Source organism: Oncorhynchus gorbuscha, linkage group LG24 (genome assembly GCF_021184085.1).
Source record: "Oncorhynchus gorbuscha isolate QuinsamMale2020 ecotype Even-year linkage group LG24, OgorEven_v1.0, whole genome shotgun sequence".
In the NCBI taxonomy this organism is placed as follows: Eukaryota; Metazoa; Chordata; class Actinopteri; order Salmoniformes; family Salmonidae; genus Oncorhynchus; species Oncorhynchus gorbuscha.
Window position 1 is genome coordinate 2926515 of NC_060196.1, and position 18273 is coordinate 2944787.

Here is an 18273-nt window from a genome sequence, read left to right on the forward strand (position 1 = left end):
TTCCTGGCCTCTGGGAGGGGGGGTGCTGCTGTCTTCCCAGGGTGGTTGTAGAGGAGTTCCTGGCCTCTGGGAGGGAGGGGGGGTGCTGCTGTCTTCCCAGGGTGGTTGTAGAGGAGTTCCTGGCCTCTGGGAGGAGGGGGTGCTGCTGCTGTCTTCCCAGGGTGGTTGTAGAGGAGTTCCTGGCCTCTGGGAGGAGGGGGGTGCTGCTGTCTTCCCAGGGTGGTTGTAGAGGAGTTCCTGGCCTCTGGGAGGAGGGGGAGTGCTGCTGTCTTCCCAGGGTGGTTGTAGAGGAGTTCCTGGCCTCTGGGAGGAGGGGGTGCTGCTGTCTTCCCAGGGTGGTTGTAGAGGAGTTCCTGGCCTCTGGGAGGAGGGGGTGCTGCTGCTGTCTTCCCAGGGTGGTTGTAGAGGAGTTCCTGGCCTCTGGGAGGAGGGGGGTGCTGCTGTCTTCCCAGGGTGGTTGTAGAGGAGTTCCTGGCCTCTGGGAGGAGGGGGAGTGCTGCTGTCTTCCCAGGGTGGTTGTAGAGGAGTTCCTGGCCTCTGTGAGGGGGGGGTGCTGCTGTCTTCCCAGGGTGGTTGTAGAGGAGTTCCTGGCCTCTGGGAGGGGGGCGGTGCTGCTGTCTTCCCAGGGTGGTTGTAGAGGAGTTCCTGGCCTCTGGGAGGGGGGTGCTGCTGTCTTCCCAGGGTGGTTGTAGAGGAGTTCCTGGCCTCTGGGAGGAGGGGGTGCTGCTGTCTTCCCAGGGTGGTTGTAGAGGAGTTCCTGGCCTCTGGGAGGAGGGGGTGCTGCTGTCTTCCCAGGGTGGTTGTAGAGGAGTTCCTGGCCTCTGGGAGGAGGGGGTGCTGCTGTCTTCCCAGGATGGTTGTAGAGGAGTTCCTGGCCTCTGGGAGGAGGGGGTGCTGCTGTCTTCCCAGGGTGGTTGTAGAGGAGTTCCTGGCCTCTGGGAGGGGGTGCTGCTGTCTTCCCAGGGTGGTTGTAGAGGAGTTCCTGGCCTCTGGGAGGAGGGGGGGTGCTGCTGTCTTCCCAGGGTGGTTGTAGAGGAGTTCCTGGCCTCTGGGAGGGGGTGCTGCTGTCTTCCCAGGGTGGTTGTAGAGGAGTTCCTGGCCTCTGGGAGGGGGGGGTGCTGCTGTCTTCCCAGGGTCGTTGTAGAGGAGTTCCTGGCCTCTGGGAGGAGGGGGGTGCTGCTGTCTTCCCAGGGTGGTTGTAGAGGAGTTCCTGGCCTCTGAGAGGGGGGTGCTGCTGTCTTCCCAGGGTGGTTGTAGAGGAGTTCCTGGCCTCTGGGAGGGGGGTGCTGCTGTCTTCCCAGGGTGGTTGTAGAGGAGTTCCTGGCCTCTGGGGGAGGAGGGGGTGCTGCTGTCTTCCCAGGGTGGTTGTAGAGGAGTTCCTGGCCTCTGGGAGGAGGGGGAGGTGCTGCTCTTCCCAGGGTGGTTGTAGAGGAGTTCCTGGCCTCTGGGAGGGGGGGGTGCTGCTGTCTTCCCAGGGTGGTTGTAGAGGAGTTCCTGGCCTCTGGGAGGGGGGTGCTGCTGTCTTCCCAGGGTGGTTGTAGAGGAGTTCCTGGCCTCTGGGGGGGGGTGCTGCTGTCTTCCCAGGGTGGTTGTAGAGGAGTTCCTGGCCTCTGGGAGGGGGGTGCTGCTGTCTTCCCAGGGTGGTTGTAGAGGAGTTCCTGGCCTCTGGGAGGGGGTGCTGCTGTCTTCCCAGGGTGGTTGTAGAGGAGTTCCTGGCCTCTGGGGGAGAGGGGGTGCTGCTGTCTTCCCAGGGTGGTTGTAGAGGAGTTCCTGGCCTCTGGGAGGGGGGTTCTGCTGTCTTCCCAGGGTGGTTGTAGAGGAGTTCCTGGCCTCTGGGAGGGGGGTTCTGCTGTCTTCCCAGGGTGGTTGTAGAGGAGTTCCTGGCCTCTGGGAGGGGGGTTCTGCTGTCTTCCCAGGGTGGTTGTAGAGGAGTTCCTGGCCTCTGGGAGGAGGGGGGTGCTGCTGTCTTCCCAGGGTGGTTGTAGAGGAGTTCCTGGCCTCTGGGAGGGGGGTGCTGCTGTCTTCCCAGGGTGGTTGTAGAGGAGTTCCTGGCCTCTGGGGGGGGGTGCTGCTGTCTTCCCAGGGTGGTTGTAGAGGAGTTCCTGGCCTCTGGGAGGGGGGGGGGGGTGCTGCTGTCTTCCCAGGGTGGTTGTAGAGGAGTTCCTGGCCTCTGGGAGGGGGTGCTGCTGTCTTCCCAGGGTGGTTGTAGAGGAGTTCCTGGCCTCTGGGAGGATCCTGGGGGTGCTGCTGTCTTCCCAGGGTGGTTGTAGAGGAGTTCCTGGCCTCTGGGAGGGGGGGGGGTGTTGGTCGTGTCACACCTTTTTTACCGGCAGCCTGTCTAGTTATCTAATGTCTGCCGTCTAGGCTTCTTGTTGGTATGTAAATGCCTCGTAAGACGAGGTCTTAGTCAGCTGCGAGGGCCTCTCTCTCTCGCTCTCTCTCTCTGTCTGACCCACTCTCTTTCTCTCTCTCTCCCCTTTTCTCTTTGTTTCTCTCTCTCTCTCTCTCTGTTTCTCTCTCTCTCTCTCTCTCTCTCTCTCTCTCTCTCTCTCTCTCTCTCTCTCTCTCTCTCTCTCTCTCTCTCTCTCTCTCTCTCTGTTTCTCTCTCTCTCTCTGTTTCTCTCTATATCTCTGTTACTCTCTCTCTTTGTCTCACTTGAGGATCCCCCATAACTCTCCTACCACAGCGGCCCTTTCTGCTGTATAAGTGGTTTCTTTCTACTGTATCTCTTTCTATCTTTCTGTTGGTTTCTCCCTCCAGTCTAACTCTCCCCCCTGTGGAAGTAAATGGCCTGTTCCGTTCCAAAGTTAGAACACTAGATCCTGGTTGTAATCTGGGCCTAAATGAGGTGGAACCACCACCACTACTACGACTCGCATTCTAAAGATGAAACCATCCGCTTTTCTCCCAACGGCTGTAATTACTACTCCAATCCTGCTGCGAGACACAAAACACATCCATTAACCTGTAAGAAAAGAAAGAAAGAAAGAAAGAAAGGAACATTATTCTACAATTGTGATGACTGATTGCATAGATCACCGATACGACAGCAGCAGATGTTTTGGGGGGGGGGGTTTAAAGGGCCGGGGGCCACTGATCCTGTTGTGTGTGTGAGGAACACTGAGGGGTGTGGCTGCTGGAGCCAACATGGTGGAGGGTGGGGCACGGTGACCATTTGGCACGTGGAATCTAAAGGGGCTTATTACTGCTAATGGGGGAGTCTGCCTCCTCCAGACACACTATGTCTCCCACCGCGACATCCATCGACGGCACTTAGCGGCTCCCTAGTAAATGTAACACCACACCTCCAAAAACACAGAAGGGTTACAAGACAGGTCTTCTCAAGGAAACGCTGCGACTACGCTAAAGTAACGCGGAAGAAACGTTTCAGCGCGACACTTACTGGGGGCTTGTGACGCAGTGGAAACACACACACACACACACTGCGCATCAGCGGCTGACACGGCTGGTGTGAACTGTGGCTTTGGGGTCTTGGGGAGCATGTGAGAGGGTAGTGACCGGGACTAAGAGGGTCAAGAGGTCTGTGTCAGACTGAACTGTGTGGATAGACTTCAGGTCCCATTTTGACCACTGAAAAAACACTTACAGCCAATCACACGTCTACTCCAGGTGGTGTTATATATCAGCGGTACTTTTTGAGCCGCTGTTAGGAGCTAGTAACACAAGCATCTCTCTGCACCCGCGGTAACATCTGCTAAACTGTGTACGCAACCAATACACTTTGATTTGATCTCTATGATTTGGTTTGATTTATAGGACTGAAGTGATGGTTTTGAGTGTGTTTCTGTAATAAGTGATTTTGACCCAATAAAGGGGATTTTATATCTCAAAGGTCGTCTTTCTGTTCCCTCCCTTGCAGAGATGGAGGCCAAAGAGGCGTGCACCTGGCTCCGGGCTGCCGGTTTCCCACAGTACGCCCAGCTGTACGAAGGTAAGGACCCCTAAGAACCCCTGCGACAGCCGTCCACAGCTGTGCCTGATCTGTCCCTGGCACAAGGGGGTGACAAGCGAATGACCGAGGCGAATGGGAAAAGCTAACATCATCGCTGGCCCGAGCTTTATGATTTGTTGCCAATGTCCCCTTTCCCACAGACCGTGTGAAAATGTCACAGTAACAGTGAAATCCTGGTGGTGGTAGATTTTCTTGGTCACGTGAACTTTAGGAGAGCTGTTTTCTCACCAAACATCAGGGCAAATTAACGTTACACAGTTCCCATCTTGCCATCTGATGAAGTCATGGTTGATTTTAGAGAAGGAGAGAGAGAGAACCCACCCTTCATTTTCTTCCAGTCTGTCGACTCTTCCGTTTACAGGCTAACTCAATGTGACAGACTGGCATGACCTAAAATGTTGAACCTCTAATGTTAAATTGAGCTAATTTACTCGCTATGCTAATTTTAATGGACAAACACAAGACAGGCTGTTCTGTTGACGTCCTCTCCAAAGTTGGTATTTTTATTGAACTACAGCTGAAGTCCAGAACATTCTATAGACTGTAGAGTCCAATGACACGCAAGACTCCTCTCTTCCTGTCCTCTTTCCTTCGATCTCCATGGTCCAATCCTTTTATCATTTGAAGTGCTAATTCACCCCTCCCCGCCAAGTTGCCTTGCTTATGCAGAAACACGCGCGTCACACACACACACACACACACACACACACACACACACACACACACACACACACACACACACACACACACACACACACACACACACACACACACACACACACACACACACACACACACACACACACACACACACAACCACACACACATTCCTGAGGTGCCAGCGGTGTGTTTTTGTTTTGCCTCAGTGAACCTCGATGTTGCAGACACACAAGTGCAACAATTACCAAAACCCTGAAGCCATAAGGTGTCCTCATACGTAACCTAAAAACGTGCCCGCACAGCCAGTACCCTTTTATGTAATCTGAGGGCATAATACAACGAGGGACCTTAAAGCATAATACAACGAGGGACCTTAAAGCATGATACAACTAGCTTTGTCAACAGTTCGTTAGTCGTTGCCATTGAACCGTGCTGGGTGTTCTATCTACCAAGACACTGGGACGTTCGCCATGTTTTTGGAGAGGTGATTAAGGTTGTGTGTGACACACACACACACACACACACACACACACACACACACACACACACACACACACACACACACACACACACACACACACACACACACACACACACACACACACACACACACACACACACACACACACACACACACACACACACACACACAGAGAGAGAGAGAAAGAGAGAAGCACACACACAGAGAGGCGCGCACACACACAATTACAAAGAGAGGTACACACACACCAAACCGTCCATCCGACAGCTTTGTGATGAGCTATGTTGACTCATACCAGGTCAGTCTGATGAGGACAGAATACGTGCTGACACAGGACACATCCCCCTCTGTTCTATTATCTCTGGCTGTAAAGGACTCCTGCCCCACAGCAGATAAGGCAGACAGATAGTACTGTCACAGTACAGCTTGTGGAAGGTGAATAGAAAAGCCGCCGTTTTCTTATCACCGTTGGCCCTTAGGCTTGTGTCCCAAAAAATGGCGCCCTACTTTTAACCAGGGCCCGTACGTTTCTGGTTAGAAGTAGTGCAGTATAAATGGAATAGGCTGCCAATTGGGAGGCGGACTAGGTAGCTAGGAGGCTAGGAGCTGTAGGATACGGCGACTAGGGTCATCATTGCATTCTTGCCTCCGTCCAATACATTCCTTTATAATTGATCTCTCTTCTTCTTTCACACGTTTTTACTCACATCTTCACCAGCAGACATCAGACTCTGTCCCAATTGGCACCCTATTCCATTTATAGTGCACTACATCTAACCAGAAACGTACGGGCCCTGGTTAAAAGTAGGGCGCCATTTTTTAGAGTGAGTTTGATTCCCAGATTTCCCCTTTAATAAAGTGAGTTTCCCAACATGCCCCTTTAATAGAGTGATATAGAGAAGAGCGAGTGAGATAATCAGAGGACTCCTTTAATGCAGGAGTACCTATTGTCATTCTACTGTCGTCCCCCGCCCACACTCACCCCCCTGCTGCCCAGGTCTGAATGGTACAGCTGTGTTTGTTTGGCCGGCTAAGACGCCACTTCCTCTTAGCTTTCATTGTGGTGTGTGTCGGATGTGTGTGGGTTGTGTGTGGGGGGAGGAAAGGAACAGGTGGACATTTGTGAAGACAGTAACCCAATGTCTGACAGAGAGTTACATAGTTTGCAATGGATTGTGTCTGCTTACTGGTGCAGTTAAATACATCAAATGAAATGTATTTCTCTCTTCATCCCTCCCTCCTTCTTGCTCTCTTGCTAACTCTCTCTCTCTCTCGCGCTCTCTCTCTCTCTCTATCTCTCTCTTGGTTTCAGATGGCTTGTTCCCCATTGAGATTGTGTCTGTGACCAGGGACCATGATTTCCTGGACCGAGATGCCATCGAGGCTCTGTGCAGGTGAGACTTCTCCTCCACTTCTCTTTTTCTTCATCTCTCACTTCTCCAGAAGTCAACAACTGAACCTATAGAGCATTCTTGTAGGTCTCCTCTCTCTTCCCTCCTCTCCTCTCTCTTCCCTCCTCTCCTCTCTCTTCCTTCCTCACCTCTCTTCCCTCCTCACCTCTCTATGTCCTCCTCACCTCTCTCTCCCCTCCTCACCTCTCTATGTCCTCCTCACCTCTCTATGTCCTGCTCACCTCTCTATGTCCTGCTCACCTCTCTATGTCCTCCTCACCTCTCTTTGTCCTGCTCACCTCTCTATGTCCTCCTCACCTCTCTATGTCCTCCTCACCTCTCTATGTCCTCCTCACCTCTCTATGTCCTGCTCACCTCTCTATGTCCTCCTCACCTCTCTATGTCCTGCTCATCTCTCTATGTCCTCCTCACCTCTCTTTGTCCTGCTCACCTCTCTATGTCCTCCTCACCTCTCTATGTCCTCCTCACCTCTCTTCCCTCCTCACCTCTCTATGTCCTCCTCACCTCTCTTTGTCCTGCTCACCTCTCTTTGTCCTGCTCACCTCTCTATGTCCTGCTCACCTCTCTATGTCCTCCTCACCTCTCTATGTCCTGCTCACCTCTCTATGTCCTCCTCACCTCTCTATGTCCTCCTCACCTCTCTATGTCCTGCTCACCTCTCTATGTCCTCCTCACCTCTCTATGTCCTCCTCACCTCTCTTTGTCCTGCTCACCGCTCTTTGTCCTGCTCACCTCTCTATGTCCTCCTCACCTCTCTATGTCCTCCTCACCTCTCTATGTCCTGCTCACCTCTCTATGTCCTCCTCACCTCTCTATGTCCTGCTCACCTCTCTATGTCCTCCTCACCTCTCTTTGTCCTGCTCACCTCTCTATGTCCTCCTCACCTCTCTATGTCCTCCTCACCTCTCTATGTCCTCCTCACCTCTCTTCCCTCCTCACCTCTCTATGTCCTCCTCACCTCTCTTTGTCCTGCTCACCTCTCTTTGTCCTGCTCACCTCTCTATGTCCTGCTCACCTCTCTATGTCCTCCTCACCTCTCTATGTCCTGCTCACCTCTCTATGTCCTCCTCACCTCTCTATGTCCTCCTCACCTCTCTATGTCCTCCTCACCTCTCTTTGTCCTGCTCACCTCTCTATGTCCTCCTCACCTCTCTATGTCCTCTTCACCTCTCTATGTCCTCCTCACCTCTCTATGTCCTCCTCACCTCTCTATGTCCTGCTCACCTCTCTATGTCCTCCTCACCTCTCTGTGTCCTCCTCACCTCTCTCTCCCCTCCTCACCTCTCTATGTCCTCCTCACCTCTCTATGTCCTCCTCACCTCTCTATGTCCTCCTCACCTCTCTCTCCCCTCCTCACCTCTCTATGTCCTCCTCACCTCTCTCTCCCCTCCTCATCTCTCTATGTCCTCCTCACCTCTCTGTGTCCTCCTCATCTCTCTATGTCCTTCTCACCTCTCTATGTCCTCCTCACCTCTCTCTCCCCTCCTCACCTCTCTATGTCCTCCTCAACTCTCTGTGTCCTCCTCACCTCTCTATGTCCTCCTCATCTCTCTCTCCCCTCCTCACCTCTCTATGTCTTCCTCACCTCTCTCTCCCCTCCTCACCTCTCTATGTCCTCCTCACCTCTCTATGTCCTCCTCACCTCTCTATGTCCTCCTCACCTCTCTATGTCCTCCTCACCTCTCTATGTCCTCCTCACCTCTCTATGTCCTCCTCACCTCTCTCTCCCCTCCTCACCTCTCTATGTCCTCCTCACCTCTCCCCTCCTCACCTCTCTATGTCTCCTCCTCTCTCTATGTCCTCACCTCTCTATGTCCTCCTCACCTCTCTCTCCCCTCCTCACCTCTCTCTCCCCTCCTCACCTCTCTCTCCCCTCCTCACCTCTCTATGTCCTCCTCACCTCTCTCTCCCCTCCTCACCTCTCTCTCCCCTCCTCACCTCTCTCTCCCCTCCTCTCTCCCTCCTCACCTCTCTCTCCCCTCCTCACCTCTCCTCCCCTCCTCACCTCTCTATGTCCTCCTCACCTCCTCTCTTTCTCAACCTTCACCCACTTTTATGTTCCTTTGTCTATTTATTTTTTCTTCTTCTCTAAATCTGTCTTCTCTATCTGTCATCTTCTCTGCAATAGGGGAAGGCATAGTGAAGATAGCGAAGAAAGTATATCTTCAAAGATGGCATGCTCTGCAGGTTGGGTTTGAGATGAAATAGGAACGCGATAAGCCTCTCTTTTCTCCCTCGGCCTCTTTCTCTCTATCTCTCTTCTGACTCCCACCTGCTTTCTCTTTCTGTAGCTCAGTTGGTAGAGCGTGGCGCTTGTAACGCCAGGGTAGTGGGTTCGATTCCCGGGACCACCCATACGTAGAATGTATGCACACATGACTGTAAGTCGCTTTGGATAAAAGCGTCTGCTAAATGGCATATATTATTATTATTATATTACTCTTTCACTCTGCATCCATCGCTTTTGTCTAACTTTAACTCTGCCTCTCTCTGTACCTCCCTCTCTCCCTCTTTCTCTTTCATTATGCTTCTATCTCTTCAGCTTTTCCATACATCCTCCCTCTCTGTCCTCCCTCTCCGTCCTCTCTCTGTCCTCCCTCTCTGTCCTCCCTTGTCCTCCCTCTCTCTCCTCCCTCTCTATCCTCCCTCTGTCCTCTCTCTCTCCTCCCTCTCTGTCCTCCCTCTGTCCTCCCTCTGTCCTCCCTCTCTCTCCTCCCTCTCTGTCCTCCCTCTGTCCTCTCTCTGTCCTCTTTCTCTGTCCTCCCTCTCTCTCCTCCCTCTCTGTCCTCCCTCTGTCCTCTCTCTCTGTCCTCCCTCTCTCTCCTCCCTCTCTGTCCTCCCTCTGTCCTCTCTCTCTGTCCTCCCTCTCTCTCCTCCCTCTCTGTCCTCTCTCTGTCCTCCCTCTGTCCTCTCTCTGTCCTCTCTCTCTGTCCTCCCTCTCTGTCCTCCCTCTGTCCTCTCTCTCTGTCCTCCCTCTCTGTCCTCCCTCTGTCCTCTCTCTCTGTCCTCCCTCTCTGTCCTCCCTCTCTGTCCTCTCTCTGTCCTCCCTCTGTCCTCCCTCTGTCCTCTCTCTCCTCCCTCTCTGTCCTCTCCCTCTGTCCTCCCTCTCTGTCCTCCCTCTCTCTCCTCCCTCTGTCCTCTCCCTCTGTCCTCCCTCTCTGTCCTCTCTCTCTGTCCTCCCTCTCTCTCCTCCCTCTCTGTCCTCCCTCTCTGTCCTCCCTCTGTCCTCCCTCTCTGTCCTCCCTCTCTCTCCTCCCTCACTGTCCTCCCTCTGTCCTCTCTCTCTGTCCTCTCTCTCTGTCCTCCCTTTCTCTCCTCCCTCTCTGTCCTCCCTCTGTCCTCCCTCTCTGTCCTCCCTCACTGTCCTCCCTCTGTCCTCTCCTTCTGTCCTCCCTCTCTGTCCTCCCTCTCTCTCCTCCCTCTCTGTCCTCCCTCTCTCTCCTCCCTCACTGTCCTCCCTCTGTCCTCTCTCTCTGTCCTCCCTCTCTCTCCTCCCTCTCTGTCCTCCCTCTGTCCTCCCTCTCTCTCCTCCCTCACTGTCCTCCCTCTGTCCTCTCTCTCTCACCTCCCTCTCTCTCTCTCTGTCTCTAAGTGATGAGGTATGATACATGCACCGTGGGGGCTGTAATTGTTTACTTCTCTCCAATTAGAGACGTTTTGTACCGTTGTCCTGTTCTCTCCATCTCTCTTGTCTTATCTCTCCACATTCCCTCCCTCGCTCCGTCTCCACGGTCACGCTATGTTCTTGTTGTTGTTTTTAAAGACAACAAATCTATATCATTCCCTCCTTTCGCCACACCTGGGTGGCTTCTCGGCCCAAGGGGTTGTGGGTAACATTTAAAGGGCTACCTATCATGTTATGTAATGCCATGTCAGTGGTAAAGGTCCTATGGTGTCACTTTCAATAGCGGAGGTGCATGAAGATGGTGGCCCACATGCACTTACCACAAATGAAACCTTTTCCTAAGTTTGCCCATCGTACACAGGTGGCACATTGAACCATGTGGCGCGCCGTACTTTAGACAGTCAATGACTTGGCCTGTGAATCTTTATGTTCGCCATTGGAGGATGGGCTAAATGTATACCATTCTATTGACCCTTCCAGCCATTATTATGAGCAGCCCTCCCCTCACCAGCCTCCTCTGTTACTGAACAGTTGACTCCTGGGACCGGTGAAGTAACTTTCATGCATTTAAATACAGTTGTTCAAAGTGCATCGATCAGATTTATCAGGAGTGAGTGGACTTTTCCAGTTGATCTAGGTTACATCCCAAATGGCACCCTATTCCCTGTATAGTGCATTACATTTGACCAGAATTTGGGTCCTGGTCAAAAGCAGTGCACTAAATAGGGAATAGTGTATTGAAGCAAGGCTTCAGAAGTCATCTCTCCATTCAAGCCTCTCAACCCCTTCCTCAATCCCTCTCTCTCAATCCCTCTCTCTATCCTTCCCTTTCTCAACCCCTTCCTCAATCCCTCTCTCTCAATCCCTCTCTCTATCCTTCCCTTTCTCAACCCCTTCCTCCCTCCATTGTCACATGATCTGCTTTCAGAGCTCTTCAGAGGGGAGAGCACACACACACACACACACACACACACACACACACACACACACACACACACACACACACACACACACACACACACACACACACACACACACACACACACACACACACACACACACACACACACACACACACTACGAATACTACTACACCCCACCCCCTCGCCAGGTGTCCAGCGGGATAAGCCCCCCCTTCCCCCTTTGTCGTCTTGTTGTCGCCAATCTAGCTGATTTCTCTCTCTTTTCAATCCTTCTCTTCTTCCCCTCTTATCCCGGCTTATCCTTCAGCGCCTCATTAGCTGCTCACCCCCCCCTCTCTCTCTCTCTCTCTCTCGCTCTCTCTCTCTCTTCCTCTCTCTCTCTCCCTCTCTCTCTCTCTTCCTCTCTCTCTCTCTCTCTCTCTCTCTCTCTCTCTCTCTCTCTCTCTCTCTCTCTCTCTCTCTCTCTCTCTCTTCCTGTCTTTTCTCTCTCAGGAGTTTGTCTCTATCAGAGGCTTGTTGTTGGGGCTTTTGCTAGGACTCCTCGAAGTGTGTGTGTGTGTTTATGTATCTGATTGTGTATCTGTATCTATTTACAGGAGACTGAACACCCTCAACAAGTGTGCCCTGATGAGACTGGAGATCTCCCCACAGAGAAAGAGAGTAAGTTCATCCCTCCTCTTCCTCTTCCACTCTTTCACACCCAAAAATCCCCTAATTCTTCAGAACTTTTCCAACCCCAGTTGAGTTTTTCCTACCTGTCCTCCAACTCCGACCTCCTTATAGCCTGGGGTGTGAAAGTCTCTCTCTCTCTCTTCTCTTCTAATGAAAAGGCACCTGTCTTTTTATCAAGCCCTTTATGAAGAGCCCAAGGCAAGGAAAGATAGCTTTTATGTCCAAATGAAGGGCTTGCTGTTCACGCGGCTGGCCCTTCTTCCTCAGGCCTGATCCTGAACACACGCACACACACGCACACACACACATACAGACACACACACACATACAGACACACACACATACAGACACACACACACATACAGACATAAACACACACAACATCACTTCCTCATATCATTGTCCATAAAAGGGAATAGTATGTCGCTGCTTTCTCATTTCTCTCCCCCTGGTTTCATTGGTTAAATTAAAAACAAGCCAGCTATTGGCCATGATCCCCATAACCTACCGCAAACTAATCCAAACGAATCCAAACTATCCCAAACTAAAGCAAATTGGGTTTAGGACGTATCAAAGTCAAATTGGGTTTAGGACGTATCAAAGTCAAATTGGGTTTAGGACGTATCAAAGTCAAATTGGGTTTAGGACGTATCAAAGTCAAATTGGGTTTAGGACGTATCAAAGTCAAAAAGTCAAATTGGGTTTAGGACGTATCAAAGTCAAATTGGGTTTAGGACGTATCAAAGTCAAATTGGGTTTAGGACGTATCAAAGTCAAATTGGGTTTAGGACGTATCAAAGTCAAATTGGGTTTAGGACGTATCAAAGTCAAATTGGGTTTAGGACGTATCAAAGTCAAATTGGGTTTAGGACGTATCAAAGTCAAATTGGGTTTAGGACGTATCAAAGTCAAATTGGGTTTAGGACGTATCAAAGTCAATTGGGTTTGGTATCAAAGTCAAATTGGGTTTAGGACGTATCAAAGTCAAATTGGGTTTAGGACGTATCAAAGTCAAATTGGGTTTAGGACGTATCAAATCAAAGTCAAATTGGGTTTAGGACGATCAAAGTCAAATCAAAGTCAAATTGGGTTTGGGTTTCAAATTGGGGACGTATCAAAGTCAAAAATTGGGTTTAGGACGTATCAAAGTCAAATTGGGTTTAGGACGTATCAAAGTCAAATTGGGTTTAGGACGTATCAAAGTCAAATTGGGTTTAGGACGTATCAAAGTCAAATTGGGTTTAGGACGTATCAAAGTCAAATTGGGTTTAGGACGTATCAAAGTCAAATTGGGTTTAGGACGTATCAAAGTCAAAGTATCAAAGTCAAATTGGGTTTAGGACGTATCAAAGTCAAATTGGGTTTAGGACGTATCAAAGTCAAATTGGGTTTAGGACGTATCAAAGTCAAATTGGGTTTCAAAGTCAAATTGGGTTTAGGACGTATCAAAGTCAAATTGGGTTTAGGACGTATCAAAGTCAAATTGGGTTTAGGACGTATCAAAGTCAAATTGGGTTTCGTATCAAAGTCAAATTGGGTTTAGGACGTATCAAAGTCAAATTGGGTTTAGGACGTATCAAAGTCAAATTGGGTTTAGGACGTATCAAAGTCAAATTGGGTTTAGATTGGGTTTATCAAAAAGTCAAATTGGGTTTAGGACGTATCAAAGTCAAATTGGGTTTAGGACGTATCAAAGTCAAATTGGGTTTAGGACGTATCAAAGTCAAATTGGGTTTAGGACGTATCAAAGTCAAATTGGGTTTAGGACGTATCAAAGTCAAATTGGGTTTAGGACGTATCAAAGTCAAATTGGGTTTAGGACGTATCAAAGTCAAATCAAGTTGTTTAGGACGTATCAAAGTCAAATTGGGTTTAGGACGTATCAAAGTCATCAAAGTCAAATTGGGTTTAGGACGTATCAAAGTCAAATTCGTATCAAAGTCAAATTGGGTTTAGGACGTATCAAAGTCAAATTGGGTTTAGGACGTATCAAAGTCAAATTGGGTTAGGACGTATCAAAGTCAAATTAGTTTAGGACGTATCAAAGTCAAATTGGGTTTAGGACGTATCAAAGTCAAATTGGGTTTAGGACGTATCAAAGTCAAATTGGGTTTAGGACGTATCAAAGTCGTATCAAGTTGTTTAGGACGTATCAAAGTCGTATCAAGTCGTTTAGGACGTATCAAAGTCGTATCAAGTTGTTTAGGACGTATCAAAGTCGTATCAAGTCCTTTAGGACGTATCAAAGTCATATCAAGTTGTTTAGGACGTATCAAAGTCAAATTGGGTTTAGGACGTATCAAAGTCAAATTGGGTTTAGGACGTATCAAGTCCTTTAGGACGTATCAAAGTCATATCAAGTTGTTTAGGACGTATCAAAGTCGTATCAAGTCCTTTAGGACGTATCAAAGTCATATCAAGTTGTTTAGGACGTATCAAAGTCAAATTGGGTTTAGGACGTATCAAAGTCAAATTGGGTTTAGGACGTATCAAAGTCAAATTGGGTTTAGGACGTATCAAAGTCGTATCAAGTTGTTTAGGACGTATCAAATCAAATTGGGTTTCAAATTATCAAGTCAAAGTCAAATTGGGTTTAGGACGTATCAAAGTCAAATTGGGTTTAGGACGTATCAAAGTCGTATCAAGTTGTTTAGGACGTATCAAAGTCGTATCAAGTCCTTTAGGACGTATCAAAGTCGTATCAAGTCCTTTAGGACGTATCAAAGTCGTATCAAGTCCTTTAGGACGTATCAAAGTCGTATCAAGTTGTTTAGGACGTATCAAAGTCGTATCAAGTTGTTTAGGACGTATCAAAGTCAAATTGGGTTTAGGACGTATCAAGTTTAGGACGTCAAATCAAAGTCGTATCAAGTTGTTTAGGACGTATCAAATCAAATTGTTTAGGACGTATCAAAGTCGTATCAAGTTGTTTTAGGACGTCAAATCAAGTTGTTTAGGACGTATCAAAGTTGTTTAGGACGTATCAAAGTCGTATCAAGTTGTTTAGGACGTATCAAAGTCGTATCAAGTTGTTTAGGACGTATCAAAGTCGTATCAAGTTGTTTAGGACGTATCAAAGTCGTATCAAGTTGTTTAGGACGTATCAAAACACCCACAGGAGTGACTGAATGCAGGTGAAGATAAGACTGGCCATCTAGGTAGTTCTAGGTATTGACATTGTTGCTATTGAGCTCCAAAGTCAAACTCCCCCACGATGGTCGTCACGACGCCAGTTAGTATATCAGACACAAGGAGTTTCTGGCCGCCGCGATCAAAGCCTGAAGTAAGAAAGGCCAGTGTGTGTCGTGGTGAGTGGAGAGTGGGGTCATAAAATGAGGACCCGGGGTTTTATTTGATGGACTTTTGTCCCCATCGCTCTCAGCCACCGTGAAGGAGGCGCCTGTGAAGTCTGGAGACTCCCGCGCCCCTCCTCTGCCCCCCGGCTCCCTGGTCCCCTCGGCAGGCAGTTTCACTTTCCTGAATTAGGCGGACAGACTGGCCCTGTGGGGACGATAGGGTAGTTACACCTCTGTGGGGGTGAGCGTGGGGGGGTTGCCCTGGTCGGCTGGCGTGTGAACTTCTCGGATCGGGGTGGAATTTCCTCGACTCCTCTCGGGACGTGTGTGTGTGTGTGTGTGTGTGTGTGTGTGTGTGTGTGTGTGTGTGTGTGTGTGTGTGTGTGTGTGTGTGTGTGTGTGTGTGTGTGTGTGTGTGTGTGTGTGTGTGTGTGTGTGTGTGTGTGTGTGTGTGTGTGTGTGTGTGTGTGTGTGTGTGTAAGAGAGAGAAAGATAGTGAGACTCTGTTGTCGTTTTCACGGTCAGGGATAAGTTCCAACACAATAACAACCATTAACCAGCTGTGTGTGAATCTTATCTCTGTGAAATGTTCCAGTGGTCTGGAGGGAGTTGAGGAATGTTCACAGATCTGCTGTCTGTGAATATCCCTGCTGCTCTCACACAAAGGCCGTGTCCCAAACGACACCCCTTTCCCATATATAGTGCACTACTTTTGACCAGAGCTCTATGGGCCCTGGTCTCAAGTAGTGCACTCTGAGGGAATGGAAGGTCATCTAGACAGAATGCAGGGCGGCTCGTTTGACTTCATGGCCATTCACCTTTTAGAAACAGATTTCATGTTAAAACCTTGTTCATGAAACAAGAGAAAGAAAATCTTGAAAATATGACGTCTTTTTGATGAAACTGTCATTTCTTTGTGCATTTTTCTTCTCTTCTTATAGTGATAATGTGTCACCAGCGGGTTGACGTTTATTGTCAGGAATCTTAGAGGCAGAACTGAGAGATTTTCACTAGATGGGATATATTGCAAAAATTAATGTTTTCTTTTTTTGATTTTCGGCTTAATTTAAGATTAGGGTTAGGCATTAGGGTTATCAGTGTGGTTAAGGTTTAGGTTAGGGTTAACTTTAGGTTTGAGATTTTATTACATTGTGGCCGTGCCAGCTATTGACCACTCTGCAGAGCTGCCTCCAGAACAAGATTCATGACACTAACCTGCCCCCTCTGTCTTCTCTCTCTCTACTCCAGAGTGAGGATTCAGACGAGGAAGAGCCATGCGCCATCAGTGGCCTTTGGACCTTCCAGCGGGACAGCAAGCGCTGGTCTCGCCTGGAGGAGCTGGATGTCTTCTTCCTCCCGGGTGGAAACCAGCCACCCTTCCCCCAGGTCCAGAGACCCTCGGCCGGTCAGGGGCAGCTCCGCGAGGGCCTGAGCTCCGAGAGTGTGCTGACGGATCTCAGCGAGCAGCCCGAGGTGGCCTCGCTTCACAGCAGCGGGAGTGTTGGAGAGGGAGGGATAGTCGATGGTGCCACATCTAGCGATGCCACCCCAGCGGCGGGCGCCACCCGCGCCAACTCGATGGCCAGCATGTGCTCCTCCTCGGGCACGGGCGGCTCGTGCGGCGCCACCGAGGACTCGCTGTCTGACGGGCATCCGCACTCACCATTGGAGACGACCCAAGGTCACTTCTCCTTCGACGGCAAGCCCAGTGGAATTGTGGGAACAGGAAGGATAGAAGGAGGAGGGAGCGAGACTAGAGGAGGGAAGAGCACGCGCTCACGGGCCAAGAGTTTCCTCAAGCGCATGGAGAACATCAGACTGAGGAGCGCCACTTCCAATAGCAAGAAGAAGAACGGAGGCGGGGGAAGACCTTCCAAACTGGAGATCAGCGGGCCGGTCATCAAAGAAGGACTAGACGACGACAAGCTACGGCGCCTCAACTGCGTTGACATCTCCACCCTCAACCCGACCCAAACCATGACCCTGAACCGTAACAGGAGCGTATCCTACTCCACGCAGACCAGCAGTGGCAGCATGGGGAGCTCCGGAAGCACGGGCAGTAGCCAATCAGAAGCAAGCAGCGGAAGCACCGTTAGCACCCCGAGCCCGGTGACACGAACCCGAAGCCACAGCACCGCGGTGGGAGCCAGTAAGAGAGGTGGTATGTACCTGGAAGGTTTTGACCCGTTAAGCGTTTTCCTACAGCCGCCTGGAGAACAACAACCCCCAGGTTCAACCCAACCCAAAACCAGACAGAAACCACCTCAGCAACAGCCTAGTAACCGGATAGTGGCTGAGCAAAACCAAAGCAAGCGTGGTCGCCTCAACGGAGAGAGGGAGGAGGAAGAGGAGGAAGAAGGCGTGATTTTCTTCTACCTTCCCGAAGGCCACAAACCGGGCACATTCCCCAAAGCGCTCGGCGACGGCAAACAACCACCGCAAAGTGGAAATGCCGATCCGCGCTATCTCGGTAGTCGATGCCAAACGCGTTGCGGCTCCACCGGCTCAGCGGACAGCCGCCTGAGTTTCTACGACAACGTGCCCAACGTGGCCTATCAAGACGAGGAAGACGATGAAGACAATGAAGAAGGGGAGGGGCCAAAGTTGGAGGATGTGCTGGAATGTGTCAACGGCCTGCAGCGATTCGTCAACGCCTGGACGGACAGGGTGGCAGCCGGAGAAGAGGATGACGAAGAGGAAGAAGATGAGGGGGATTCGGATTCAGCATTGGATTCAGCGTCTCCTTGTCCATCCTCACCTTTGCAGAACCGGCTGGAGGAGACGGACAACGGGAGCGACCAGGACAGCACGGGTAACCCTCTGGGAGAAGGCGAGGGGAAAGAAGGCGAGGGGGAAGAAGGGGAGGGGGAAGAAGCCATGAGGGAGAGGAGGGACTCCGGAGTGGGAGCCTCTCTCACCAGATCTAACAGGTCAGTAATTAATTCATTAATCACCTCTCTGTTAATCAATCTATAGATATCACCAATATTGTTATTGTCCCCATTTGAGAAAATGTCCTGTGTGTTAAGATGAATGACTGGCGAGCTCAATTCAGTGTTTTGGATGAAGGGTTGAGAGAGAGAAAGGGTGAGAGAGAGGGTGAGAGAGAGGATGAGAAGGAGGGTGAGAGAGAGGGTGAGAGAGAGGATGAGAAGGAGGGTGAGAGAGAGGGTGGTGGAGTGGAGGTGCACAAACAGACAGAAAGAGGGAGAAAGAAGGAGGTACAGAAA

At 50.4% G+C, this 18273-nt stretch overlaps 1 protein-coding gene across 1 annotated transcript in view; it reads left to right on the forward strand.

The window, feature by feature from the left end:
* Positions 1–18208, forward strand: part of LOC124012092 (rho GTPase-activating protein 7-like) — a 140691-nt gene extending 122483 nt beyond the window's left edge. Inside the window, exons 5-8 of the mRNA XM_046325494.1 lie at positions 3882–3953; positions 6428–6509; positions 11672–11735; positions 16292–18208. Of these exons, the coding sequence (XP_046181450.1) occupies positions 3882–3953; positions 6428–6509; positions 11672–11735; positions 16292–18019 (1946 nt within the window). The 3' untranslated portion in view covers positions 18020–18208. The remainder of the gene's footprint in view (positions 1–3881; positions 3954–6427; positions 6510–11671; positions 11736–16291) is intronic.
* Positions 18209–18273: the final 65 nt, after the last annotated feature.